Consider the following 14,733-nt stretch of genomic DNA (forward strand, 5'->3'; position numbering starts at 1 on the left):
TAATAATAGCAACCCAATGTGTGGGTTACCTATTCGATGATTACATATGAATTGGGCTGTTGTTAGCAAACTCTAAAGAATGAACTATTTGAATTAAGAATGGAATTTTTCCCAAAATGTGCGCAACTTATGTCCAAATTCTCATTTCAGTACACTGTTCATTTTAATTCCCAAAACCTGCATTTCAAGTGAATTCATCACTTTTATACTCAATGAATTTGTTGGTATATTTATGAATTCATAGATATTAAAATTGACGAACTCGCGAGTTCATAGATCATGAAAATGATGAAATCCTGTTTTATGAATTAAAGTGAACAGTATACCAAACTTGGAATTTCATCATATTGAACACACGAAATGAAGCTTCACCCATTAAGGAATGAAGCTTAAGGTAGAATCCATTTTAGTCATTTACCTCAAAAAGAAATTTTAAATAAAATCAATTGAGAGTTTCTATTGGCACCCCAAATCAATTGAGAATAAGTTAAAGTTTTGGTGCCAATAGAACCTCTCTCATTTTTTTTTATTTTGTTAGATTTCTATTTTTTGGATTTAAAATTTTATATGAGTCTAATCATAATTGTAAACAACTATTGAAATTGTTTGAACGAATGTTATAACATTGAGATTATATTTTGAGTGAATCTCCATTTCATGTATTGAGTACGATGAAATTCCAAGTTTGATATATATTGTTTATTTTAATTTTCAAAACATGCATTCGTCATTTTTAGAACCTACTAAACTCATGAGTTTGTCACTTTTAATATCAACAAATTCGTAGATATACCAACGAATTCATTGATTATTAAAGTGATGAATTCACGCAAAATGCATGTTTTGAAAATTAAAATGAATCGTGCAGTGAAACTGGAATTTGGTCATAAGTTGCACACTTTTTGGAAAAAGTTCCTTATACTTTCAGTCAAATCTTTGTAATGTTTGAAAAATGTGTTTTATTGATAAATAATTTAATATATTGAAATTGGGGTGCCAGTAACAGCTCTCAAATTTTACGATTAACTGCCATTCTGACTTTTGGTCAAGGGCAGACTGCTAGTTGGACGTTTATTTTTGCGGGTTTTTTATCCGTGTAAAACTCTATGAAAGCCGTGTTAACTTTGCGAAGGAGTTCGCGCGCAAGGTACGTATATATATATATATTTTATTCTCCCTCATCAATCTATTTTCTTCCCCTCTCTCTCTATAACTCTCCATATTTATCTCTCTGCTTCGTTATCTCCCACTTCCACAGATTTGGCGACAGACTAAGGACTATAGTAGACGTTCTAGGTATTTTCTTAACTCTTTTTTCTCTGGATTTGAACTATTTTGAGGCATTATTTTTCAAGATATTGTTATTTCTGTACATGAAATTCAGAAAAAAAAATAAAAAAATTATGCATGTGGTTACCAATTTGATATTTTACCAAATCAAGTTGATTGCCAAGTTTGCCTAGAAACCATTCCTTCAACCAATTTATTTAAATTTGATTTATTTTTTCAATGGGTCTCTTAATTTGATTTATAAAACTCCGGGTTTTGGTTTCCTTGACTTATGCTATCTACCCAAATAATTGGGCACAAAGAGATTCTTTGTGCGAAAATTGTTCTGCATATATATATATATATATATATATATATTATGGGTCAGGTTCAACGGCCATATGAGAAAACATATGTAAAAACTTTCGTTTTTAATAAAATTTTAAAATATGGGTTAGAAATTTTGGATTGAGCTGATTTTTTGTGAGGATGATCTCTATGATGGGAAGATCATCCAAAAAAAAAAAAATCAGCCCAATCTGAAACTTCTAACCCCATTAAAAGTGATTTAGAATGTGGACCGTCGATTTTTTACCAATTTTTATCACTAATTTGTAAATCACTTTTGATGGATTTAGAAGTTTCTGATTGAGCTGATTTTTTGTGAGGATGATCTTTTCATCATAGTGACCATCCTTGCAAAAAATCAGCTCAATCCAAAACCTCTAACTCTTATTTTGAAAAACGAAAGTTTTTTCATATGTTTTCTCATATGGCCCTTGAACCGCCCCCATATATTATATGATACTGATTTCACCATTTATTGTTGAACATAGTAAGACATGGGTAAAGTTGTTCTAGGCATGCCAGGGCCATGGGCCGAGGATTATCGTGAAGCAGCCGATCATTATACTACAAAAATTGGTGGGCTTCCAGTAAGTAATTGCTATATATTTGATAACATATCCAATCATAATTAGAAGTTACCCTTTTTGGATTTTAAAAGTCTTATTTATTTTCACTTGGCAGGACTGGCCTATTCCAAAAGTGGACATTGAACCTAATTTGCTCAAGTGTGGTGCATGTGGTAGCGATCTTTGTCTCGTTACGCAGGTTCTGTCGCTTGTTTATATCATTATGTAATTCTTTTAAACAATTCATGCCCTTCAGAATGAGAAAATTCTAAGAGATGTTTTGTTTTTATGCAGCTTTATGCTCCTATTTCAAGTGATACTTTGAAGATTGAAGAGCGTGTAATCTATGTTTTTGGTTGCGTAATGCCTAAATGTGGGAGTAACCCTCTTAGGTCCTTCTCTTCCGAGTTATAATGTTCTTTTTGTTTATTTTTCTATTAGTGATGATTTAAACGAAGAAATTATCCAATAAAAATATATATTAAAATTCTTGATGAAATTATGCAGTTGGAGCGCTCTTCGAGTTCAGAAGTCTTACACTGAGGAGGAATCAAGCTCTGCCTGTCAGGAAGTTGCTTCATCAACATCTTCTGCAGCTGTTTCAAATAGCAAATGGTTGGAGATGGATTTGTGGGCGAATGACTCTGGAGAAGACAACGCTGATGTAAATAACGAGGATGAAGATGTGGATCTAGAGGAGTTGGGTAGGGCACTCTTTGAAGCTTCATGCCTGGCTTCGCAGTCCAAGAAACAAAATGGTCATCAACAACTTGAGTCCGATGTGAAGGGCTCGGCGTTAAGACTGATCACCAGACCAATTGATGCCAGCATACCGGGTATAACTTGCATTCTGTTTTCAACTAATGAATAATTTATTCAAGAAACAATGAGATTAAAAAAAAAAAAATACTGCTTTAGGGAAGGTAGTCTCCTTAGTGCTTTTCACACCTTAGTTAGCAAGAAAATTGGCTAGATTGTTAGTATCTCGAAGAGTGTGGGCTAAAGAAAGACTATGACCTAATTCAAAGGCACTGTTTACAAAACTTACGATCTCCGATTAAAAGATTTCAAAATTCGTGTTTGTGAAGTCCCGTTCCACAGCTTAATTACCCTAAAAGTATTCATAAATACGCAGGGCCTTTTTAAAAAGGTTCCATCCTAGGTTCAAACCCCCTTGAACCCTACTTCATTTGCTAACCACTAACCCTATATCTATCAAAGGGTTCCATTATTCTAAGTTGAACCAATAGGGGGTTATAGCTTGCACGTTTGTGGAAAGACTTTTAACCCATTATTTTCCTTTCTTGATGGCATGTTACCCGAACTCTACAAAATGGATATCATACCTTATTGTAAATCTTCTTACATGAAAGGACAAAGTTGTGTTCAGATTCGATAGAAAATGTTTCTTTGTGAAAGTTTCACCAAAATATACTTTTTCATAAGAAGGACGATTTCTAGCCATTTCTTTGCTTGTATATTGGTGCATGATTACTCATGTAGCCAAGACAGGACATCTTTTCTATGAATCTGGATATTTGGTCTGTTTTTAAGGATCCCATTTGATTCATCTGTGCTTTTGGTTTTTGTATTTTGATTGCAGTGGTATCTTGCTTTTATATCTATAGTCAGGAAGAGTCACTGTCAGGGGATATCAGTGCTATTTGTTCCAATTACTCCTCACTTTCTATCAAGGAGAGCCAGAGTGATCTTCATGGTCCAACTGGGGAAGAAATATGGGAAGAAGAAGGTTATGAGTATGATAGAGCTTTATATGTTGACAGGACATACCTGAAGTTCAAGAAACAAATGGATGCATATCCGGAGCAGTGCTTCAGGTATTGCACCTGGACAGCGAATTGTGATATTTATGTTTTACTGATTCATGCATGTTTTTTTTTGATCTGGGGTCTTCTGTTTTATATGGGGCTATATGTGTGGTTTAGACATTAATATAAGGTTTCAGGCACTGATAAATCGAATTTGCCTAAGCAATTGGGAGTTAGTTGGTAATGAGAGATTGTAGAATCAGGTGTGGGTTTTGTGGCTTTTTCCGTTTGAGGTCATGTTCTTTTGTTTTCTCTTCTTGTTTTATTCTCTATATGAGTTAGAACTTCTCAACCCAGTCTCCTCTTTTGGATAATATATTTTATATTCGTAAAAACAATTGTACATAACCATTTATGAGCATGCAAAATGTATCAGTTTGAACATAGGAGAAGGATTATACTGATTTTTCTTTTTTGAGAAGTATATACAATGAAAAATTTAAAGAATATAATGTAAGATTTGTCCAAGTGTGTTGGTATGTAATTGACACGTGTCTGATGTGCATGTATGGTCATGGTGTTCCATTTGTTTTCCTTCAAAAATTAGAATTCCTTGTGACATTGTTGTTTGGTCCAAATAATGGGAACTTCTGTTACTTCATGTCCAAGGGGTGTCCCAATATTTGGAAGGCCTGGATTGATGCCATGTCTGTGGTGGTAACAAATCTCTGACGGAGTAAATGTGCTTGGATAGTTGGTACATGTAATTGTGTCCGTTCCCTATTTGGGAGAAAGATAAGGCTTATTTACTATCATTGGAAACACAAACTTGTTTCTGTTATCTAGTCCAGTCTTAGTTTTTCAAAGTCTATATTATATAGGATCACTTCTTTGTGTCTTTCACCAAACTAGTTTGAATAGCATGTCAATACAACCATATTCTGTTTTTAGATTTCTGTTGTTTTCTTTGAAACTTATCATGACAACCTAGATCTTCCTGCCTCTGGCACAGGAAAGACAAGTCAAACCCACTGAAACTTTTATACCAGGTGGGACCATGTGAAATGGTCCTTTTATGCAACTTTTTTTTTTCTTTTCTATTTCATGACATCCTTTTGAAATTCATTGGATTCTCAAAAGTTATTTGTGTCGGTAGAATATGGAGTACTCCCTAACAGTTGTCTGATAAATTGTTCACATTCCATATCCCTCAAATTTGGAATGGTCTGTTTTTTTTTTTTTTTACTTATCGTGGGTATCCCCACCCTTTGGGTGAGACTAATCCCACTGTCACACACACCACCCCCTCGGAAAGTCCTACGTGCAATTGGTTGAGTTGAGATTCAACCGGACCCGGAAGGGTGGCTCCAAGGAATGCTTCATGGGGTTTCGAACACTTGACCTAGCCTTCCTGAGGAGCTTGTCAAGGCTTGGTTTGCCACTAGGCCAACCCCTTACAATTCTTTTCAAATTTGCGGGCATGTATTCAAAATCTTAAAAAAATGTACTTTTTGATGTGTCTTCAACAAAGCAATGTTTTATGCGACTCTTTCTTTCTGACTAATATTATTTTTCTCCTCTTCTTGGAGTGTCCAAAAATTTTGCTGTTTCTGTGTGCAATTTCTATCTTTATTTTACCTTTTTTTTCCCTCTTGTTTTTCTAATAAACTTTTCATTATTTTTCTCCCACTAGGTATTCATATGGTGGGAAGCCGCTTTTGGCTACAAGAGCATTAGAAGAACCCGTGAACTGTGGGTTGTGTGGTGAGCCCCGGCATTATGAAATGCAGTTGATGCCTCCACTATTATTTTATCTACAGGAAGCCAGTGATGGTTCATCAGCACATTCTCCGGAGGATTGGAACTGGATGACTCTCATTGTGTACACTTGTTCCAAGGTGGATTTCTCTATCATATCTAACTAATTTTATTTCAGACCTAGTTTACATTTCCAAAGCTGTATTTTTCTATTCAAGGAAATGTAAGCTACAAATCAGGTGTACTCAGGATGGTCCCCCCACATAATACTGGTAGATTTTTTTTTTTCTTTCTGTCTGGATTGTATTGATAGTGCACTTGGTCAGGTGGTTAGGATATCACAAGTTGGGGTTGGTTTTCTTGTTTTCAGCTTAGGACATCTGCCACGATAACCCATTGAATAGTGGGTACAATCCAACACGTGCACCATGTCTATTGGTACTGCATTATGGGTTGCAACTTGGATTGGCTCGTTACCCACAAAATCAACTTGATTATATGGGTTGAATGAACTGGTCAAGCCTGTTTCAGGCTCCGAGATGCACAATGAGGGGTTCACTTCGTCTAATTCCTTCTGCATGTGTACCATGTGGAGTGAAGTTTTGTGTGAAAGCATTTGAGATCTCATATCAAGATGGCATTTTAAAATCTGCTCCTGATATGGTTTTTTGTGGTTTCAGAGTTGTTCTCTTCCATCCCATCAAGAGAAGTCTGGCAGCAAGGGCTGGACTGTGGCAGAGGAGGCTGTTATAGTACAATTCGAGAAGCCATTGCATGGGTCAGCTGAACTTGGTTACTTGTAATCTGCAGCATCATATGGGGAAACAGATCCATTGCATGCAACGGTGACCTGTGGCCATGCCTAACAGCATGATCCATGCATGGTTATCGTCTAAGTAATATTCTTTTTCAAATGAAATTGTGAAGCATTCACCAAGGAAAACAGGTTGAAATTGTGGAGGAAGTGAGGAAGATCTTGTTGAGCTTATACTAACAGAAACGGGAAGACCTCTCATTGAAATCCTTTAATGTCCGTGTATTATTTTTGTCTGCTTATTTTACTTTGAAATTACTGCAATGTTTTTAATAACTTGATTTATAATTTTTATTATTAATTTTTTGTATGAAAATTGGGCTTGAACTCAAGGTACATGTGAACAACAGACCTTTTGCCTCGCAAACTATTAAAAAAATGTATTGGTCAAATGCTCAAATGGTTGGATTCCAAATGATTTGCGTATGATTGTCTTTATGAGAGAAAATTGATTCAGACGATCAAATCCATTAGTGTCTGTGTCAATAACCATGTGGTTGCATCGAGAGCTGCCCATCGCAATTGCTCCCAATCTATAGTTTCTGTGATCCTGATTTAATTAGAAAATAACAATCCACAATTTGATTACAAAGTCATTTTATTGTTTCTACAATAAGGCATTTTTTAAGGGAAAATTACTTGGATGACCATGACAAGTGGGTTTTTCTTTCTAAGTAGTCCTTGAATTTAGGGCGGTAGCTTGATGATCCATTTAGTAAACTCTTTTTTTCTTCATGGTCCTTCATTATTGTCAAGGTCATCACTCTTACTGTTGAACTCACCACTTTTTATTTATTATCTAAGGTCAACATTTTTATTGTTGATCTCACCACTTTTTATTTATTGTCGAGCTCACTGCTTTTTATACATTGTCAAGATCACTACTTTTTCATTGTTTAGTTGACATTTTTTGTTGTTGTTGTTGAACTCGACAATTAAAATTTTCATACTTTACGTTGTAAAACTCACCCATTTTCATTTATTTTGAAAATTTTCAACTAAAATACATAAAAAGATGGACTAAAAACTTTACATAATGAATTGTCTTAGATGATTTCAAACAAAAAAAACCATTTTTAATCAATTTTCATTTAAAAACGAAGGTTTTTTTTATAAAAAGAATCTTAATTTTCTACACACATCTTCAAAGTACTTGAAAATGACTTCTTCCTTCTCAAATCCTTTATGTTGGAATGGAGTCTTTGAATAAAAATGGTGATTTCAAATGATTAAGACACATTTGCTGTTCCATTGATGAGAAATGAGGTTCACGAGAAAGAAAAGTTTTACTACAAGGACTATTAAGAAAGAACTAATTAGAAATAAGTCCCTTTGCCTGGATCCTAAGTAATTTTCCCTTATTTTAAGTATAAACACTTCCCATAATCTATATTTATTTTTAGTAATTACGCTTGTTTCCATTATTTAACATTCCAAAAATGATTTCAAAGATTTTTATTTTTAAACACTTGATTTCAATTATATCTTTAATATTCACCACCCTTCCTTGTAACTGTAAAGATAATTTGGATCAGTCAACTTTTGAGCTCACCGTTGAGATTGAAATGTATAACTTCAAGAGCATGGCATTGTTTTCTCCTAATATTGCATTTTGCTCAGAACTTAATCATCAAACTCATTCAATAGTGCATTCTTGATCTATGGGCATATGTATAAACATTCAACATGCAACAAAGTTTGTAGAAACATTATAGTAGTCTTAAGTTTCGAATCAAATTTTTCATAAAGTTTCTGGGTCCTTCCTATGTACTTAGAACATAGGTTCATCACACATACAAAACATTCAAATTGACCTAAAAACTCAATCTGGCAGATACATAAATTAATGAGGAAACTACAAGTATATCATTCAAATTTCTTGATCAAAGACAGGTCGTTCAACATTTTCTCAATGGCTTCATCATCATGGGCCCGTCCCTTGGTCTGCAAAACAAGGGCACTCTGTAAAATGACTAGTAAAAAGCAAGTGCAGCTTTGAATGAAAAGTGCACACTATTTTCAGAAATACAAGTATACCACAATCATAAGTTTGAAATCTGCCCTAGAGTTCGTCCACACACACACATAAAAGCCAATGGTGGCATGCATACATGCTATCTGCTGCAGTAACATGATGTTCGACAAACTCCACAAAACCCTAGATTTTGTTCCACAAATTAAGGTGGACCTAGTTTTGTCTCACATAAGTACCATTATTCAGCAGGGTCATGCACACAAGGACCAATCATGTATGATATGAAGTCCTTGTGGGATCTGGTATGCTAATGCCTAATTTGTTGTAGCAAATGATTCGTCCAGGTCAAGAAGTGGCAACGAAACGGCCCTTCCTTTGACAAGTAAACAAAACTAATCAACTGTAAGTAAACTTTCATTAGCTTACCACCCCCTACCCACCAAAACATAAAAATTCAACTAGTGTGAACTTTGAATGTTTTATCAACATTATCACCTCTTAGTTTTGAGTTAAAGTAGCAAAAATAACACAATAAACTAGCCAAGATAGACAGACCAAAAAATCCCAAAGTCATCAAACAAGGCTTTGATACGTATATTTTGGTGCACGATGGAGTTCTGCCAGGTACTTTTTCAGGGAGCACCCAAAATACCGAAAGACAACCATGTGGAACTACTACTATAAATTATCCTAAGCTGGAAGAGAAGGCATATCTAGACTGCAGAGTAAATGGTTCCCACTGATTGGAATTACATCGTGACCTAACTTGAAAACTTGGTACACAGTGGAATTATCAATCAGTTCAGTTCGATTCAGTTCAATCACATCTATCTTCAAGTTCAAAGGTTCCCAAGAACCAACTCACAACAACTTAAAGCTTGTGATATTTTAAGTTCAAGAGTGGTGATTGTACACTCAATGTCAGTTGATTGAATCTTGTCTTTTAAAGGAAATGTGTGATGCAAAGGTCTCCTTTTTCATGTTCTACAGCTTTACTGATTTAGTGAAATATTTATTTCCCACTCCTCTGTCTTAATTATATATCAGTCGGAGATCTCAAGTCACCATGGAAGGGTAATATAACCTTCCGATCACCCTTGAACTACAAGTATGTCATGAATGCATGCATGGATGCATGCAAGTACCCATGTAATTTGAAATGAGAGATTCATGCACGTGTTTATTTCATGTAGATGTGTGTTAGCATGCATAAACACATTTATATACGATGTTTTGTGGGGGGCACCCTATCCCAAGAAAAAAGTCGAAAAATCTTGCATTGGCATACTTATTCCTATGAAAGCAAAACAAATGTCACAATAATGCATTGGTTAGAGATATGCACACTTGCACTTGTGAAAGCGTGTGCGAATGAGATTACCTTAATAGATGGGACCATAGCATTGCTTCCTCCACAGTTTCAGGGCATAGGTTGCCAAGTACACAGAGCTGTAAAATACAAAGAAGTGAAACACTATACAAGTATGGCTTTTATTAGAGAATAAGGATTGGATTTCTGTTCAGTGAATGATTTGTTAAATTACCTCAAACTCAGCCAACTGGTACCTACTAAGGATTCTGATTGTCGGTTAAGAATCACATTCACAACGTTAGAGACAAATGACTTCCACCAAAAAAAAAAAAAACCAAGTTCTAAAGAAAACGAAATTCAAACTTCACAGGAAGCCAGAAAGCACATAATTTCACAGAAAACATAGGAAACAGCAAGATTTTCCCTTTGTCCAGCTACATAAAAGGACTTCTTTCAGTTTGCTTTTCCATTTCTTTTCTGGACAAGATAGAAAAAAAATGGAGAACTAAAATAGCCAAGGAAAATTAGTAAACTTCATGAAATTCAATAAGTTATAAGTTCATAACATCAATTCCCAGTAACAACCACAAAAGATGGCCATCATGGTATGTTGCCCACAGAAAGGAAAATGAAACTTGTATCACCATCTGAAATTGAAGGATACTCTCGAACTTGCCTAACGGCATCAGGATTTTTGTACCGGCTAAATCGCTTCACATACTGCAGTGACTTTTCAAATACTCTGAAATGGAAGATACCCAAAATTGAATTCCATATAGTGTGAGAGGTGGAATTGGAACTAAACGTGATGGATTTGAACACTTACTCCTAAATAAATTGTATTATACACTAAAATGATGCTGGAAAAAAGTGGTTGAATACTCACTGAGAAACTTGATTCATTGGATCATCAGACATCTGTTGAAGCTGCTCATACTTTCGATCGAGAATTAGAGCAACTTCACAATTCATCAAACACTTGGCCTTCAAAAATTCTGAAAAAAGAGGAAAAGAACAAAACCATAAAATGAAACACAAAGTATAATAACGCGCGCACACACACACGAAGAACGAAAAAACAAAACAAACGATTAATTTTTTTTGGTCATGACCGAATATATACAATATGCTCTAAGAAAAATAATTTTGTCAACATAGTAGTAAATTGTGTACTATTTTTGTTCTAACACATGTTTTGTCAACCTATTCTATCTTCTTCAATCTGGACACTGTTTGGTCATTTTATTCCAAACTTCCATGAAATTGAACCCAGAACCTTCGGTGATTGTCAATTAAGGAGCTCCAAGATCTCAACAAAATGGTGGAAAAAAAGGGGAGAAAAGTGAACAAGAGGCAATATGTTTTAGTTCACCGAGATCAACGTCACAGATCCAAAATATCTCTCTAAAGACTCATTCATTATAATTCATGCCCATATAGGACACATGATAGAGAACAGAACATGCCCTAATTCAAAGATAACCTAATCAAAACCATCACTTTAAGATTATTAACAAGTTTCAACATAACCACTCACTAAAAAGTACCAAATAGATTTCGAATCAAAAGTAATCATACTTGCAGTTTGTACCAATAAAATTAAGAGAAATAACAGTATTTTACCGTCTCCGATCTTCAGCTCTGCAGCATTTTCTTCTTCTTCTCCTGACATTTTTATTTTATTTTATGATTGTTCTTCTTAAAGCTCTTCAAAAGTTTCTGGAAGATTAAAAGAGAATTAAATCGATTCCATGAAATTGAAAAAAAAAACGAAAATTTCAATTAAACAAACTGGTTTTGCGCACAAATATTTGAAAAAACCGTTGTTTATGTATCTATTGGAATTTGGAAACCAAAACCCTAAGATAAATAAACAGAAAAATAAAAAGCTCTGCTTCAATTTCAGGAGAAGGAAAAAAAGAAAGAGACAAAGAGAGAGAATTACTCACCTCGATTAGGACTTAGGACTTGGGAGACGCAAAGAAGATTAGTGGGTTGAAGACACACGCATGGCTTTAAATTAAGAATATTGGTTCGTCGTCTCGGTCTCGTATGGACGAGGCCGAGTTATCTCGTTCATGGTTTAAAATTATTTATTAAGATATATTTTCATTTAAATAATTTTTTATTTTTTTATTTTTATTTTTATTTATAAAAAAGAAGGTAGATTATTATATGATGATTAGTTACTATTTTTTTTTTAATAATAAATAGTTAAATATTATTAATATTAATAAAAATAGAAAATCCTAATTGACCCAACGGAGTCTTATTACATGATTTTATCAAAGGAGTGTTAATTTTCTAACTCAATTTGATAGAATACCTCAAAAATTCATTGACATGGCATGTGCAAGAAGGCAGAGATTTTTTCACTTGGGATACACAACTGCACATGTTTAATGTATGGGGATGTGTGATTGTGTATCCCAAGGGAAAATCTAAATGCCATGTCTTTGAGTTTTTGAGTTATTGAGTTAAATTAGAAAATCATTACACTTACAAAATATTGTTTAAGTCATCTTGTTTGTCTCATGAGATGGTGTGAAGTTTGAGACACTGAGTAAATGATGATTTAGATTGGCCTTCTCATGTTTTGTTGAATATTAGAGATATTGTGGGGGAAATTCTTAAGCATGGACACGTGGCTCAAATAAAGGCCAGAATTAATGATTTTAAGTTCGGACAAACTGCGACTTTTGCTCGGATGATTAATCTCGACAGATGCACGGATATCTAGCTCAGAACTAAGCCATTTACTAATGAAATAGTCCGGGCAATGACAGTGTAGGTCGGTAAGACGGATCTGACAGATGTGCTAGTGATGGACAGCTCTAACAACCCACATCATGTCAAATCAACTCTGATTTTTTCAGAAGTGGCAGGGCAGTTGCAACAACCCCTGCAGCTGACATGTCAGGGAGTGAGCTAACTGTCCTAGGTCACCTCAAAGGGTGGCACAGAAAACGAACAAGTTTAATGCCTATAAAAGGAGGAGGACTATGGGTAAGAGAGGTTCGATTTCTTCTTCTCTCTAAAACTAAATTACACTGATCAATTTGTCTAACTTGATCGTCGGAGTGAACTGATTTGCAGGTCCGCCTGAGCTAGGAGAGAGGAAAAGTGTAGAGCAAATTCTTGCATCTACAGATACCCTTATGTTTTGAAATTAATGACATGTATCCTTGATCTCAATCTTTTAAATACACTACTAAGAAAATATCCAAATGCCTTCATCTTCAACCTCTAATAAGAAACTTAGATTTTTCTTTTCAAAACCAATCATCTTTAATCTTTTTACATAAAAAATTTAATTTTTATCATCTATCTTAACTTTTTTTTTTCAACCTTCAAATTTCAATGTAGTATACAATGTTTGAATAAATATCAAATAATAAAATTTTAGTAGAAAAATTTTGGATTTTCTAAAAGGAAGCAAGGTAGAAAACGATGGATGGAGATATGGTTGAAAACATTAAAGTCACCATAGAGGTTTAAGAGCTGGAAATTAACTGATTTTTAGAAGAAAAAAACAAAGAGGATTTTTGCAAAAATTGAAAACGATGAGATTTTGGGTAAAAAAATCTAGGATTTCATTTAAAAGGTTAGTTTATAGGTTGAAAATGATGAATTAAAGATGGCGTTGAGTAGATATACCGTAGAGGTTGGGCTTGGAAAGCTTGGAGATGACTGGTATTGAGGGGGAAAATTCTTGGTTTTTTTGGCTATTGGTTGGAGATGAGGGTATTTGGGTCTTTTCTTAGTAATCTAGATTGAGGTCAAGGGAGGCAAGTCATCATTTTCAAAACACTGAGGTATCTTTAATATTCAACAAAACATGGGATGACATGTCTAAATCACCCCTGAGTAATCCATGTTAGTGAAAAATATCGAAATGACTCGGACAAGCTTCAAAGCTCTAGCGAAGGTGTGTCTGCTAGAGATGGAGGAGTAAGAGAAGAATGCCTCTTGGGCTCGGTTTATGTTGGGGATATCAATCTGTGAATTAATAACAACAAAATTATCAAGGAATTAAAATTTAAATTACGAAAAAATGTTTGGAGTCGTGCTGGAGTGACCTTAGGCTGGAGCCTCATATCACACTTCTTGACGTGAAAGTGGATATGAACCATAGCTGCCTTTTCGCTTGTATCTCAATGAAAGCATCTATGATTCCCATTCGACGTCAAGAATTGCAATATGAGGTTCCAGCCTGAGGTCACTTCAACATTATATGTGGATGATTTTGTCTCGAGGTAATATTATAGTTGATTTTGGACTGTAGTAAGTCTATGGAGGAATTACAAAATTATTAGATACTTAGAAAACCTCAAATTTTGACTAAGACTAGGAAATGATGAAAATTTCAAACATCTCCACTATCTGGAACACTTAGATATATCGATTTGTCCTCAACTTGCATCCTTACCAAATGGATTGAATAACCTCATATTCCTTAAAGAAATGTATATCTACGATTGTGTAAGACTCGCAAACTTACCAAAAGAGGGACTGCCCAACACACTTCGAAGTCTCCACATTTATACATGTCGAATAGAGTCAAGAGGAGAGTGGCGAATATTGGCCCAAGATGTCACACATGCCTATTTTTTAACATTAAATACCCCTTAATTATCTATGTGCATTTACAATAGTGTTAAAATCACAATTTTACAGTATAAACTTTGATCATTTTTTAATTTTTAAAAATAAAAATAAAAATAAAAATACGTTTGCTCCAAAAAGAGAGACAAGCTCTTCTTATCCATGGTGATTACCCGATTCAACTAATTCAGAGTGGGAATAATTAGTTATGGAGAGATGGGAACAATCAACAACAGTATACAGATAAGAAAATTAAATGTTGGTTGGGTTCCATTAAGGGCACACAATCTCTCTCTCTCTCTCTCTCCATGTATCTC

The 14,733-nt window shown here is 34.6% G+C and overlaps 2 protein-coding genes across 4 annotated transcripts; one reads left to right on the plus strand and one right to left on the minus strand.

The window, feature by feature from the left end:
* The first annotated feature begins 1,166 nt into the window (after positions 1-1,166).
* LOC147402771 (programmed cell death 2 C-terminal domain-containing protein) lies at positions 1,167-6,840 on the plus strand. 3 transcript variants are annotated; one of them, XM_086438117.1, is made up of 8 exons: positions 1,167-1,296; positions 2,106-2,204; positions 2,299-2,382; positions 2,478-2,575; positions 2,691-3,019; positions 3,787-4,021; positions 5,646-5,850; positions 6,391-6,840. In XM_086438117.1, the coding sequence occupies exons 2-8, from the start codon at positions 2,112-2,114 to the stop codon at positions 6,511-6,513; spliced, it is 1,167 nt and encodes a 388-aa protein (XP_086294243.1). In that variant the 5' UTR covers positions 1,167-1,296; positions 2,106-2,111; the 3' UTR covers positions 6,514-6,840. The 3 variants fall into 3 exon arrangements, with proteins under 3 accessions (XP_086294243.1, XP_086294244.1, XP_086294242.1); XM_086438118.1 differs by having other exon boundaries at positions 1,188-1,296; positions 2,102-2,204; XM_086438116.1 differs by having other exon boundaries at positions 1,192-1,296; positions 2,110-2,204.
* Positions 6,841-8,239: 1,399 nt separating this feature from the next.
* LOC147402772 (DNA-directed RNA polymerase II subunit 4-like) lies at positions 8,240-11,889 on the minus strand. Its single transcript, XM_086438119.1, is given in 8 exon segments — positions 8,240-8,468; positions 9,881-9,903; positions 9,906-9,948; positions 10,044-10,077; positions 10,476-10,553; positions 10,698-10,806; positions 11,435-11,530; positions 11,761-11,889. Coding segments are annotated over 7 exon segments (414 nt in total). The 5' UTR covers positions 11,484-11,530; positions 11,761-11,889; the 3' UTR covers positions 8,240-8,390.
* Between the last annotated feature and the right edge of the window lie 2,844 nt (positions 11,890-14,733).

This window comes from Akebia trifoliata, chromosome 4, assembly GCF_017979445.1.
Source record: "Akebia trifoliata isolate Shusen 1 chromosome 4, ASM1797944v1, whole genome shotgun sequence".
NCBI classification, from domain to species: Eukaryota; Viridiplantae; Streptophyta; class Magnoliopsida; order Ranunculales; family Lardizabalaceae; genus Akebia; species Akebia trifoliata.